General features: G+C 54.4%; 5 protein-coding genes across 5 annotated transcripts; 3 read left to right on the top strand and 2 right to left on the bottom strand.

Annotated features, from left to right (window-relative positions):
- Positions 1-897: 897 nt before the first annotated feature.
- Positions 898-2,066, top strand: CCMA1212_004580 (uncharacterized protein; the record flags this gene model as incomplete). The annotated part of the gene is made up of 2 exons (XM_073701878.1): positions 898-1,057; positions 1,116-2,066. The coding sequence occupies exons 1-2, from the start codon at positions 947-949 to the stop codon at positions 2,064-2,066; spliced, it is 1,062 nt and encodes a 353-aa protein (XP_073559842.1). The 5' UTR covers positions 898-946.
- Positions 2,067-2,951: 885 nt separating this feature from the next.
- Positions 2,952-5,960, bottom strand: CCMA1212_004579 (Kinesin heavy chain; the record flags this gene model as incomplete). Its single annotated transcript, XM_073701877.1, has 3 exons — positions 2,952-3,183; positions 3,331-5,747; positions 5,844-5,960. The coding sequence occupies 3 exons, from the start codon at positions 5,958-5,960 to the stop codon at positions 2,952-2,954; spliced, it is 2,766 nt and encodes a 921-aa protein (XP_073559312.1).
- A 1,750-nt stretch (positions 5,961-7,710) lies between these two features.
- CCMA1212_004578 (Ubiquitin-conjugating enzyme E2 2) lies at positions 7,711-8,374 on the bottom strand (the record flags this gene model as incomplete). The annotated part of the gene is made up of 4 exons (XM_073701876.1): positions 7,711-7,834; positions 7,913-8,137; positions 8,212-8,276; positions 8,333-8,374. The coding sequence occupies 4 exons, from the start codon at positions 8,372-8,374 to the stop codon at positions 7,711-7,713; spliced, it is 456 nt and encodes a 151-aa protein (XP_073559551.1).
- A 944-nt stretch (positions 8,375-9,318) lies between these two features.
- On the top strand, positions 9,319-10,707 carry CCMA1212_004577 (Acetyl-CoA acetyltransferase; the record flags this gene model as incomplete). The annotated part of the gene is made up of 2 exons (XM_073701875.1): positions 9,319-9,488; positions 9,565-10,707. Exons 1-2 carry the CDS (start codon positions 9,339-9,341, stop codon positions 10,705-10,707), a joined length of 1,293 nt encoding a protein of 430 aa, XP_073559688.1. The 5' UTR covers positions 9,319-9,338.
- A 496-nt stretch (positions 10,708-11,203) lies between these two features.
- On the top strand, positions 11,204-13,066 carry CCMA1212_004576 (uncharacterized protein; the record flags this gene model as incomplete). The annotated part of the gene is made up of 2 exons (XM_073701874.1): positions 11,204-11,532; positions 11,668-13,066. The coding sequence occupies 2 exons, from the start codon at positions 11,204-11,206 to the stop codon at positions 13,064-13,066; spliced, it is 1,728 nt and encodes a 575-aa protein (XP_073559407.1).
- Between the last annotated feature and the right edge of the window lie 283 nt (positions 13,067-13,349).

Here is a 13,349-nt window from a genome sequence, read left to right as displayed (position 1 = left end):
TACCAGAAGGAGGAAGGAGTCACGCACGACATGCCAAAACCACTTCTTTTTGATTTCTCCTCAATCTCGCTTCTCTCTTTTGTCCTCTATTTTATTTTCCTCAATTTCTGTCGGTCCTCGCTTTCAATCGATCTAGGACCGTTTGTCCACTGTTACCGACGATTCTTTCATCTCGAATCTTGACTGATATCCACTTATACAGGCAGCGCTTGCCTGAAGTCCGAAACACGATAGACGCTGACTCGCGAAAGCTTCAGTTCATTGATGCAAACATTTCAAACAGTTACGAGGCACGAATCGATAATCCCTGTTGAGGCGATGCATTAGATGCCGAACGTCGAAAAGTTCCAAGAAATCTTCACGAGGACAACAATGGAACAGCAATGTGCCTCGTCCACACCAACATGTCTTGCAATGCACTCCTTATGCAGCCACACGCAAGCACCGTCCTGGGTAAGTAATGTGATTCGCGTGCGCGGAAAAGAATCAATCCATCCGCGCTGCTTCGGGAAAAGACTCTTTAGACGAGATCCAGCTTGCTGTCCCAAAGCAGAAGTGGCCGAGAAAAGAGCAGCGACAGCTTTTTGCCGCCTCTGCTAATCGTTCGGGCTGACAAAGTGCAAACTAGACGGGCTTCCGCCGTGGAGGAGGGCAGTGCTGCCTAGGCTGTTGGAGCTGGGGCCCCTTCGCCTCGACAACCCACCGAGAATCCTGCCCGTCTTTGCCTTATAAGCGTCTCGCCCTCCCCCGTTCCATCAGCGCGGCTTGATGTTTCTTTAGCCTCGCTCACTTGTATACTTCCATCACTTTTTTTTTCCACCTTTGGCAATCTGCAAAGCAAACAAAAGCTGGCTCTCGGGACACGCTTCTTTCATCGCACCCGCTACTAGTTTGAAGACTTCACTTTCGCACGTTACCCGAGCGATCCGTCGGATCATCCATCACCATGGCTTGGACCGTCTTTCAAGAAGGCGAACCTGCCGAGTTCCATATGCCCGCTTGGGGCTGGCCTCTCGTGCTTCTCAACGCCGTCATCCTGCTGCCCGTTTCTCTTCTCGTAAGTGTTCGCTTCTGCGATCGTGGTCGATGTCCTTCTCACCAACGCTGATTTATAGGTCAACTACACCCTGTTCCACATTTACCCTGTCTTCGCCATCATTGAAGATGAGAATCCTCCTGCCTACGAGCCCCTCGCCATGCCCACCAACGGAGATGGTCTTGACGAGGAGGCGACCGCTGGTTCTACCACGAAGCCTACCGATGGTGCCGCCCGGACGGTGACATCCTCCCTTCGCTCCATCAACCGTCTTCTCACCTCCTACGGTGGATTCCGAGCCAACTTCCGTGGATTCATGTGCGCTCTCACCCAGTCCGTGCTCATCAGCATCGTCGCCTCCATCTTCTCGTGGGGACCTGTCCGGCCCTTTGCCGAGCTGCTGGCCTCGCTGGTCATGGTTCAGTTTGGAGCTGCCTGGGTTCACATTGTCATTTCGCAGCCCTCTCCTCGGAGGTTTTGGCGCCGCCTGCCTCCTTTCAAGCGCGCCTTTGATGCCACCTGGAAGGCCATCGTGCTCTACTGGGCTGCGACCCAAGTGCACCAGTGGGTTCCCCTCCTGCTTGCTGAGCTCATTGGCTTTGATGCCCCGACCATGGCCAACTTGAAGAAGTCGGGCGGTGCCTCGGACGCTATTCGCGACGGCGACATTTCTTACCTGATCAAGGCGACGGTCTATATCCTCCTGAGCACACTGCTGTGGGTCGTCGTCATCATTCCTGCCCGCGTTGTCGTCATCCGCATCCAGGCCTCGCTGCTCCCCGAGGACGAAGACCCCATCATCCCCTTTGACCGATCTTTCACTGGCAAGGTCGAGCCCGCAATCGTCGGCGGCCTGGGCTACGCAACCATCAGCGACGCTTGGTCCACCTTCTCAAAGGCCGCCTGGCGACGGGTGGTGATCCTCTACGCCAAGATTGTGGCCATCTTTGTGGCCGTGTCTATTCTGTCATGGGCCATTCTGCTTCCCACTTGCTTGGCCATCATCAAGGCTGGCACCAAGAATAACTGATTGCTTGCCCGCTGGCAGAACCATCTTCAAGAATAACGAATAATGCCCACTGACGACTGATGCTGTGATTCTACAGCTCAAGCGTCGTCGCCCGCCGGACTGAGAGATTGTTTGAAATCACACCACCTTCTCCATGGCTTCGATCCTCGTCATAAACAAGATTCTGTTGTTGTATCTCATATATCTTTAAGTCTTAACTCTTTACTCTTTCATGCGTGACGTCTTTATATCATATATATCCCTCCCCGACCGCGTAACTCCAACTGTAGAAATCCATCTCCCTGCCCACGGCCCATTTCTCTTGTTCGCTCTTGACTCATTCCACCTGTCTTTTGTTTGCTTCTTCATCGCCTTGTGTGTCAAGGCTCTTTCTCTCTGTCTCTCTCCCCCTCCTTTTCCCTTCCAATACACAAACCATCAAAAGTCGTAAAAATCAGAATCCAACAATCATCATTCGTCGCCCTGCTCCCGCCACAATGCATGTGGCGCGCGCGGAATGCACGTACTCCTCCTCCATCTCCTCCTTGTTCCAATCTCTTTTTTTAAATTTTTTTCTTCGTTTCTGTTTTTCTTTTCCTTCAAAATGCAGATAGCGGAGAGGACGAAGCAGTAAGGGCAAAGCATATCAAAAGATACAAGGCAAAGGAAGAAACCAAGAACGGATATAGCCTTAACCAGCAAGTCAGCAGGGCATATGCATGGGAAGGAAGAGGAACATGAAAGGAAAAAAAAGAAAAAGAGTAGAAAGGAGGGAACTATGGAAAAAAGAGGGAGGGAGAGAGAGACGAGGGGGGAGCGGGGAGGGTATGGAGGTTCCAAAAAGTGTAAAACCGCGTCTAGTGTGCTCAAAACGCCGCCCGGAGAAAGCAAAAGCGCGCAGCAAATCTACGACTTATTGAAGAACCAACTACTGCGCTTGCTGCTGGTGGGAGTCCCGTCACCGCCTTGGATCGTGGGAGTCGCAGGGGTGTCGCCGCCGCCGCCACGGAGAGGCTTGGCGATTCGGCTGCCAGCGTTTGTGAAGCTGAAGCCGCCGCCGGCACCGCCCAGGCCGCGGGTGCTACCAGCTTTGGCAGCTTCGAGGCGCTCCTTGACGGAAGCAAGCTGGACCTCGAACCTAGGGAGAAGGAGTCTAGGTCAGCACCAAGCGTATTTGGTCTCACGTTTGTGTTATGCGTAGTGCCACGTCGATGACAGGTGACACCACCTTGTTGAGATACAGTCATAGGCAGTGAAAGGGGGGAGGACCAGGGGGGATACATACTTGTGATTGGCGGTAGCCATCTTCTCCTGGCTGTCTTGCAGCAGGCTCTCGAGGCTCTGGATGCGCTCGTTTCTGGCAATCAGCTTGCGCTCTGCAATGGCAACCTCCTTCTTCAGAGAGGAATTCTGCTCGACCAGCTGGCGCTGGACCTGGGTGAGCTGCTCCAGATTGCGCTCCAAAAAGGCCATCTTCTTCTGCTGAGCGCGGTTGTTGGACGACCGCAGCACGTTGTTATACTGCTCGCGGGTCTCGTCGAGCGAAATCTCGAGCTCGACGACGCGCTCGCAGCGGTTCTGCAGGTCTCGCATGAGGCTCTTCTTCATCACGTCAAACTCGGCAATCTGCTGCTGAACAGTCTTGCCGTTGGCCATGGCACCGGCGCCACCCGCCTTGACGCGCTGCTGAAGCTCCTCAATCAGGGTCTTCATCCTCGCGTTCTCCGATGCCTTCTGGGCCAGATCGGCCTTGAGCTCTTCGACGAGTTGCACCTCGGACTTCTCGCGCTTGGCATAGACGGCCTCCAGTCGTGCCTTGACTTCCTCGACGTCGGCCTCGCTCAGGTTGCGGGTCAGTACCTCTTCATACTCTTGCTGCAACGCCTCCAGCCTGGCTTCGAGCTCCTGTCTCCGTCGGGCATCCAAATCGTTGGATGGCCCGCTGTACATGGACAGCTCTGCCTGCCTCACGATACCCTGTGTCTCGACCATCTTTGCTCGGAGGGCCTTGAACTCGTCTGGCGCAATGTGGTCGCCAATCGTGCTCTGCTCGAGCAGGGCATCGATGTGTTTGATGGTCTCGGCAATGGATCTCTCGTTGTCGCTGAACACATCAGTGCCGAGCTCGAAGCCGGCCATCATCTTGGCCATCTTCTCTGCCTTCTTCCTCTCCTTCTCATCGAGAGCTGCGCCCGTCTCCTTGGCGCTCATCTTGGCGTCAAGCAGCTGCTGCTTCATGTCGTCCAGTTCGGCAGTGAGCTCTGCGTTGGCCTCCTTGAGGGCATCCATGGTGATTTGGGCTTCCTTGCCCTCGAAGTTTAGCCTCTCCAGCTGCATCTTGAATTCATTCACTTCAGTCGTAAGCCTCTCGTTTTCCTTGCCCATCTTGCTGTCGTGCTCCTTCAGGTACGAAAGCTCCTCCTTAGTCTCACGCAAGAGCTTCTCGGCTGCCGAAGCCTGAGACTCCTTTTCCGCAATCTGATCCTGTAGCTCATTCTCGCGGCGAAGAAATTCTTCCCGTTCATCCTTCTCCAGCGTTATGCTGGGAGTTCCGGCACGGTCAGAAGCGATGGGAGTCTCTGAGCGAGACTCTGTAAGCCGTGAAGGAGTCGACGGCCGCGGTGCTCTTGCTTCGGCCTTGGCTGCGGCAACACCATCCGTGACGGGCTGAACCCACTTGTCCTTGGGGACAGACTCTCCAGATCGCCACAGCTGCACCTCGCCCTCGAGGTTCGAGATGTAGCTTTCGAAGTTGGTGACCTGGCCCTGGACCTTCTTGAGCAGAGCCTTGAGTTCTGCGGGGCTGAGCTCGGCGTTGACCTTCGCCTTGTTCTTGATGGACTTTGCTCTGGTACCGAACCTCAGCGTTCCCAGGGTTTCGGCATCGTTGTAGCTGCTTGGCGAGCAGTTGATGATGAGAGTGGTTCGACTGTTGCCACCCAAGGATTCTTGCAGGATACGGGTCAACTTGGAGTCTCGGTAAGGGACGTAGTGGGATTTGCCATCTGTCAGGGCATTGATGACCATGCCCAAGGCGCTCAAACTTTTGTTGATCTTCTTGGCTTCCTCAAGCGTCTGGCCGCTGGCGCCAGTCTTGCCAACCTTTTCACTACCGGCCAAATCGACCAAGAACAGCTGACCGCTCTTGGCCGAACCGGACTCGATGTTCTTCTGGGTGATTGTGACGACGAAGATGGAGTGGGATCGCGACGACTCCGCGTTCATGTTGGTGGCAGAGACCATTCGGGCACTTCCTCCCCTCCGCATGACCTCGTACACCTCCTGGACGCTGGAGACGTAGATTTCCAAAAGACCCTTGACGTAGATTCCGCGATTCTTCTCCTCGTGGATGGGGAGGTTGTCATTTTGCGGAGCCAACAGATCACGAATCTTCTCCATGTAAATCTCCATGTAGCTGACGCGGACGGTGTACTCGATGGTGCTGGGGCTTGACATGATGCTAGCAAAGATCTGCTCGACGATGCGCGGAATAACACCCCTCTGCTCGGGATCGTCAATGTTGCTTCCCATCATGGTGTATGATTTACCGGCACCGGTCTGGCCATAGGCAAAGACGGTGCCGTTGTAGCCATTGAGAATGTCGTCGACGGTTGGGCGGATGGAGTAGTCGAAGATGTCTTGTTGTTTACATGACATGTCAAAGATTCGGTCAAACGTGAAAGTGCCTTGCGCCTCTTTGGACTATAAGAAAAACACGGCAACGGTCAGCAACAAGCCTTTCGCATATCTCTATGAGCTCTGCTTTCTGCAGAGGGAGGGCGGAGGAAGGGTATATACATCAAGAGTACAAGTGTCTTCCGAGTCGAAGCGGACGATTGGCTTGCCGCCCGACTCGATTTCGACCCGGTTCTGAGGCCGGAACCGGGCGACGACCTTGATGCTGTTGTTGGACATGATGGGCAGACGGCGATGGGATTCCGGTTATGATGACAAGAGAAGCGGCCGTTTGGTGGTGAGACACGGTATCTCGAAGGGAGCTTCCTCTCTCTTCACCCAAATGGCGGGCTCCGATATCTCGCCCTACCAGGAGGAGGGCAAAACAAGAGAGGGAGGGGCGGAAGAGGAGAAACGAGACCAGACAGACGGTCGATCCTAACCGGAGCTGCGAGAGATCAAGAAAGGAGACGAAACCCCGCCGCAGGATCGGTTACAAGAGAGAAACGGAGGGGGGTAAAGGAAGGAAAAGGAAACGGAAGAGAAGGAAAAGAAGATCCAAGAACAAGACCGAGAGAGGTTCTAGGGATGCAAAAGGAACGGCGGTCTGGCAAGGGCTGGCGGGGGAGGGACCCCCAAAAAGTTGAATGTTTTGGAGGTGACAAGCGCGCTAAAAGCAGCCGCCGCGTGGGTGGTGGGAAGGGCCCTGGAGGCTAGGCGCTAGAGGCCACCCAGAGGGGAGGGGGGGCTGGAGATCAGGCGCCTCTACCCGCTGAAGGAGGTGGCTACAGCGCAGTGAACACGCTGGACGTGCGCCGGTGGCTCCCCCTAGGAACTCCTGACTAGAGGATTGAGCTTGAGCTCGGGCTACTACTAAGGAGATGGAAGCTCTTCCAAAGCTCTGCTAGGCCAGCCACAAAAGAAGGCACGCAGTTTGTTGCACGAACTGTGATGCGGGTAGTGATTCTCCCTAGTACTATATGCTGCATGGATTGATCTTGGCCTGTGCTTCTCTGTTGTGTTTGGTTTCACTTGTTGACTCTGCTTCGTCCCTCTGCTTGTCAGATCGTTTCTAGTCCGAGTAGAGGCAAAAATATCGCCGAGTCTCGCCACGCCAGGGGTAGGACTGGATTGCTGCATATGAGGACTATCCCACATTCTACCTATAATGCATATACGGAGGCGTATTAGCCGTGACAATAAGGTCAGCAATGTATCATCAGTTGTGCTCAGTAGATGCTAACGCCGGCAGTGGATTGTATGCTGGCTCAACAAGGTCCCTCAACAGGGCATGCGGGAGAATGGACTTTCACAGAGACGGCGGGCTGTTTGATCGATAAACACCTTGTTCAATGGCCTCACTCACACAGGACCTCGCATAGTAACTGATTCGTGTACAGGCATCGCTTGTTACAGTCGTCGGAAAGTGGGCAGATTGTTTTGCTAACGGCAAAGGCGGTGTACCAACTGGCAGTTGATCGCAAGGTACCTTACTAAACCTTTTACATCAGGTACCACCCACCAAAGGCGGGACCGTGCCTTGCATCACCATCACAATCGAATCAAGCACTTAGCAAAGCCCCATAAAGATGAGCAAAACACCAAAGTCATTCGCAGCTACATACTAAATCGCTACCTATCTGTCGTCCGTCGTGGCTGTCCCCCTTCAGTGTGGTGGTGAAGCCAAAAAAATCGACGCAGGAATTCCTCCCGTAGGGCGAAGAGAAAAGAGCAGGAAGTAGAAGAAAGAAAAAAAATATGACATGACTCCCGTCCTTGGTATAGCCAGTTCAATCTCGTGCACCAAAACGCCTGCAATGAATCCATTCCGGCCGTCTGCCGGATCCCGTTTTCGTACACAGGGCACCAGAATGCTGCTAGCAACGTCCTGATTCCGCCTCAGTATCCTGAAGGGAAGAAGTGGCAGCCCCGAGTGTCGCCTATACACATGTCTTCAGCAAATTGTAATCAACGTGGGTTTTCTTCTGTTTCAGTCCTCCCAGCTCCTCTCAACGGTCTCTCGGACGCGCTTCGTATACTCCTTCCGGTTGTCCTTGTAGAGGTTCGAGGCTTCCACGTTCGCCGGCGAGCCGGTATTGGGGTCGTTGAGTAGACTACAGTAGAGAACAGACGTCGTCAGCGAATAAACCATAACGGTAAGACGTTGTGGTCCAATCTCAAGGCTACCATACCTCTGAATGCTGGTTAACACAGCAGCGACATCATACGTAGGGCTCCATCGGTTTTGAAGAATGTCCAGGCACAGCTCGCCGGTGGCATAGACGTTGGGGTGGAACATCTGGCTAATGAACTTGACCTGGGGCGGCTTGTTGGGATATTGCTCTTCGAATTGCATGACGAGTCGAAATGTTCCATCTTCAAACGGCGTATCGGCTGGTCCTATGATGACGGCATTCCTGCGAAGCGAGGATGACGAGACGTGGTCAGCATGCGAAGTCGCTGCGGTGGAGGAGTGAGGGGCAAAACCAACCAGGTCATGACATTGTCGGGGATGGGAGACGCTGAGACTCCAGCAGGGGGATCAGTCTGCATGCGCTGGAGTAACCGTTAGATACTGGAAAAACAAAAGGAGATGGAAGATGCAGACAAACCTTGAAGTCGCGCATCAAACGACGTCGGGCAGCTGTTGACATGGTGACGGTCGAGCAACGGCCTTTTTCGGGAATCGTACGAGGACCGACTCGGGCGCGGCAGCAGGTTGTAAGGGTCACGGAGGCCTGGTACTCTTGAACCCGGATGTATCGGCCGGTTGAGTATAGGGTGAGTAGAGGAGGGAATTCAAAACTGGCGATGTAGGAGCAAAACAGGTCTGTTCTTGTGAGCTTTTCAGGATGCTATGATGGAAGTTGAGAGACAAGATCGGAACCTGCCCACGAGCCAAGAGAGTTGATGGCCGCACTAGCAAGCCAACGGGAGCGTTTGATAGCCAGCCGGGTACGGACGAATCGGCGCCAGGACATGGGCCAATAATGGGGCGAGCATTGAATAATTAGTCATGGTCATGTGATACCGCACCAATGTCGCGGGGAGGCGTGGCGGATAAGAACTTGTGGCGGTCATTGGGTGGAGCGACGCCACAGACTCGACCGCGTTCGGGGCGATGTGATTTGTCTGCCAGAATCCGTCTCAATCGTTGCCGTAGCCTCGGTATCATGACGTGAGTTGCGAATTACGAAGCATCACTGAGAGAGAGAATCGAAGATGCTTGTGAGGAAGGGGTCTGTGGTCTAGTACAGACGTGATACGAGACGGCAGATATTAGAGCCAAAGCACATACTCCGTCATGTCGTAACTGATATAGTAGGTACTACTTATGGTTTCACACAGTCCTTCCCCGGCTTTTTTCAACGTCCCCGCAAAAAGCATCACAGGCCGTAATATCGGCCTAAACGGCTCGGCTGATTCTCCTTCCGCTCCAAGCCGAAGCGTACCGAAACGGCCCAGAAGCTCCTCTCCAGCCGGCATTCTGTATAAAGCATAATCACAGCCCATGTATTGCATCCAAGTATTTACTCTGAACTTCGTCTGGTTTTGATCCTATTGATACCCCTGATTGCATATATCTTTCTTTCCTCAGTCCGCCTCCTTCTCATCACAATGTCCGAGGCTCAGCTTAGAACCGCCAGGCGACTCGGCCAGTTGGCCAGCCATGTGAGAACGGCTCGCCACTTCTCGACCAGCGCTACGATGAGGAAGGAAATCCAGGACGCTTACATCCTCAGTGCCGCTCGGACACCTACAGCAAAGGTAGGTCAACTTCGCCACCAACTGGGACCCATCATTCTTGTGTTGTTTCGTTGCTCACGCTGGTTCTCCGTTCTAGTTCAACGGCTCATTCACCACCGTTCCCGCTCCCCAGCTCGGCGCCACCGCCATCAAGGCCGCCCTCGAAAGGTCAAAGGTCCCGATAGAAAAGATCTCCGACGTGTACATGGGCAATGTTCTCGGAGGATCTGTCGGTCAAGCACCGGCCCGCCAAGCCGCCATCTTCGCCGGCCTTCCCACGTCCGTCGAGGCCATCACCATCAACAAGGTGTGCGCTTCGGGCCTCAAGGCCGTCGCTTTTGCGGCGCAAAACATCCAGCTGGGTCTAGCCGAGGCTCAGATTGCCGGTGGCATGGAGAGCATGACCAGAGTCCCTTACTACTTGCCCCGCGCCAGTGGCCTACCTGCGTTCGGCAATGTGACCCTCGAGGACGGACTGATCAAGGATGGTCTGACCGATGTCTACAACAAGTTCCACATGGGCAACTGCGCCGAGAACACAGCCAAGGTGCACAACATTACGCGAGAGCAGCAGGATGAATACGCCATTCAGTCGTACAAGAACGCGCAAAAGGCCTGGGCTGAGAAGGCATTTGCTGACGAGATCACACCCGTGACCGTCAAGTCTAAGAAGGGCGATATCGTCATCGAAGCGGACGAGGGCTACCTCGACGTCAAGTTCGACAAGGTACCCACCTTGAAGCCTGCTTTTGTCCGCGACGGAACGGGAACTGTGACTGCTGCCAATGCCTCGACGCTGAACGACGGTGCCAGCGCTCTGGTCTTGGGCAACAAGGCCATCGCACAGGAGTATGGATCCAATTCTCGAGTCCTGGCTAGAATCGTCTCTCATGCCGACGCTGCCGTCGACCCCGTCGACTTCCCCGTTGCTCCCGCCAAGGCCATTCCCATTGCCCTGGAGCGCGCCGGAATCACCAAGGATCAGGTCGCCATCTGGGAAATCAACGAGGCGTTTGCAGGCGTTGTCCTGGCTAACAAGAAGATTCTCGGCATTGAGAACGCCCGCGTCAACCCTCTGGGAGGCGGCATTTCTCTTGGTCACGCCCTGGGCAGCTCCGGATCCCGAATCCTCACCACGCTGCTGCACCAGCTGAAGCCTGGTGAGTATGGTGTTGCGGCCATTTGCAACGGCGGAGGTGCTGCTACGGCCATGGTTGTGCAGAGGATTGAGTCCGTATAAACCAAAAAGAGGTCAAGATGGAACGAAAGAGAAGCTCGGCAAACCAAACTTGTATATATAGCGAAATGAAGCAATCATGTAGCTGCTTCTAAGTAGCTCTGCCATGTATTTTAGAGTAACGAACTACCTGATTTCTTTGGACTTCAATCATATGCCATGATAATCTTGACATTCTATCTGATAATACGAACAGACTGTCTATCAATCACACTTGGAACTCCAAGGATAAATCCAAGCTTGGTAGGAAAGTCGCACAGTAAAAGGCCAAGTCGCCATCTGAAAGCAGCACGCGCCACACAATCACCGCCACATCCAGACTTGCGCCACACCCGTCTTCAACGCCAGCCCTCACTCATCCCAAACGCGACTTCTCATTCACTCTCATTTTCTCCTGTCTCACTCCTCAGCTCTCCCCAAAGACTCAATTCGCCGCCAAACGGTGATATCCTTTGTCTTTGATTTTCTCTTTTACCCTTCCACTCACTTCCCATATACCATGTCTCTCGTCACCCAATTCCTCTCCCAGATACATCAGCAAGTCCGCAACCAGCAAGGCGATCTCCTCCGGTCATGGCTCCAAGTAGAGCCGGAATCACCAAAGCAGTATCACGACCTGGCCGCTGAGCTGCGCGCCAGATTCAGCCGCCAGGACGCCATCGACAAGGTCGTCGAGGATGCCCTTCCGCAGCTGGATGATCTGCCAGAGGGCCAGGCAACTGCTTGGCCGGGGCTGCTGGCTTTTCTGAAGGATTACTTGACGTATTGGCGGGATGTCGATTTCACGGACTTGCTGGGGGCACACCAGCTTCTCAGCGGGCTTGTCAAGTGAGTTTCTTTTTGTCTGAATGTTGAGGCCCAGTAAAAAAAAAAAAAAAAGATGTAGTCAACAGCAGTCTGCAATTCTGGGTCAGACAAAACCTATCTTCGGCAATTCCCATGTTAAAACGCCGCGTTTATTAGCTCTTGTTCCACTGCATTCGCCCATCCCACCTACGGCTCGATGCTCCTCCAGGTCAGCATGTCTCTGTCCGAGACCCTGGCTCGCCTCACCATGAACCTCAACCGCCGGCCCGACCTGACCCGGCGGCTGCGCGTCGTCGACGACGACAACCGCAAGTCTGTTGCCGAATCCTCGGCCGAGATCATCCAGAAGATCTTCACGACGTGCCTGACGGACAGGACAGGCACCCGGACGAGCAAGCCGGAGGGGAAGCGAGTTGGCGTATACATGTTTGCCAACCTCGTGCTGAAACTTCTCTTTGCAGTATGTCTGCCCTTGCTTTCGTTCGCTCTCCGATGTCTCCAATTCATTCCTTGGAGGCAAGAGCTTGTTGTTTTATGCTGCAGCTCGTACTATGACCATGCCTCTAATCGCAACTTCACTCTCTCAAAGTGCCGGAGAACTCAACTAGCGAAAATGATCTTTGTCAACATCGAGTCTATATCGCCTCCGCTGTCACTTTATCCCGCCGCCCAGCGCGTCACCTTCCTCTACTACCTCGGCCGCTTCAACTTCTCCAACCACCACTACAACCGCGCCGCTCTCTGTCTCCAAGAGGCATACCTGCAGACCCCTCCTCCACTCGTCTCTCATCGCTGCAACATCCTCACCTACCTCATCCCCTCCAACCTTCTCCTCGGGAAATTCCCCTCAGATACACTCCTATCGCGGCCCGAGGCTCAATCGCTCAAGCCCATCTTTCTTCCCATGTGCATGGCCATCCGCTCCGGCAACTTCATTCAGTTCCAATCCCACCTCGCCGCACACGAGACCTGGCTCTTCGAAAAGGGCCTCCTCCTATCGCTATCCAACCGCCTCCGGCCACTCCTCTGGAGGAGCCTCGCCCGCAAGACGTTCATCCTCACGTACGTCCCCCCGCAGGACGCCTCCTCCCGCAAAGCAGCAACGCTCGACCTCTCCCACCTCCTCACCGTGGCGACGTACATCCAGCGCCGCCTCGAGGGCTGGCTGCCCGGCAACCCGACCGCCCTGCACCGGCCCTCGCAGGCCAACCCCCTCCTCATGCAGGCCCTCCGGAACAACGTCCAGCCCTTTGCCGAAACGACGCTCGCCCCTCCCCCCGGCGGCCCCCGGAAGCTCCGCCCCAACGAGGGGCTCATATGGGGTAACGCGATGGTCAGCTACGAAGACATCGAGATGACCGTTGCCACCCTCGTCCAGCAGGGCTTCATGCATGGATTCATCGCCCACAGCCAGGGCCGGTTCGCCATCATCGGAGCAAAGGCAAAGGGAAGCCCCGTACTGGCAGGCTGGCCGAATGTCTGGCAGACGATCAAGGAGAGGAGGTACGAAGATGACTTTGGCATCGACCAAGTTCCCGGCTGGGTTACTTTATGAGAGAGAGAGAGAGTGTGTGTGTGTGTGTGTATGTGTGTGTGAAAGGTAGCGAGGGGAAGGCTTGGGGTTTGCTTGGTACATACAAAGCACGCATGATATTGGTTAATTACGACGGCAAATGCAACATTGGATAAAGAAGATGAGGGCAAACAAACATCCTGGAGGCAACAAGGTGGTTTGGAACTACCGGCGCTAATCATTCCATGGCACGGCGTTCGTTTAGATCAGGAAAGCTAATTACTCTGTGGAAGAAAACGAAATGATGGGCCCCCTGAATCACCAA

Source organism: Trichoderma ghanense (assembly GCF_004382785.1).
Source record: "Trichoderma ghanense strain CCMA-1212 chromosome Unknown scaffold_4, whole genome shotgun sequence".
NCBI lineage: Eukaryota > Fungi > Ascomycota > Sordariomycetes > Hypocreales > Hypocreaceae > Trichoderma > Trichoderma ghanense.
This window is presented reverse-complemented; position numbering and strand designations above follow the sequence as displayed.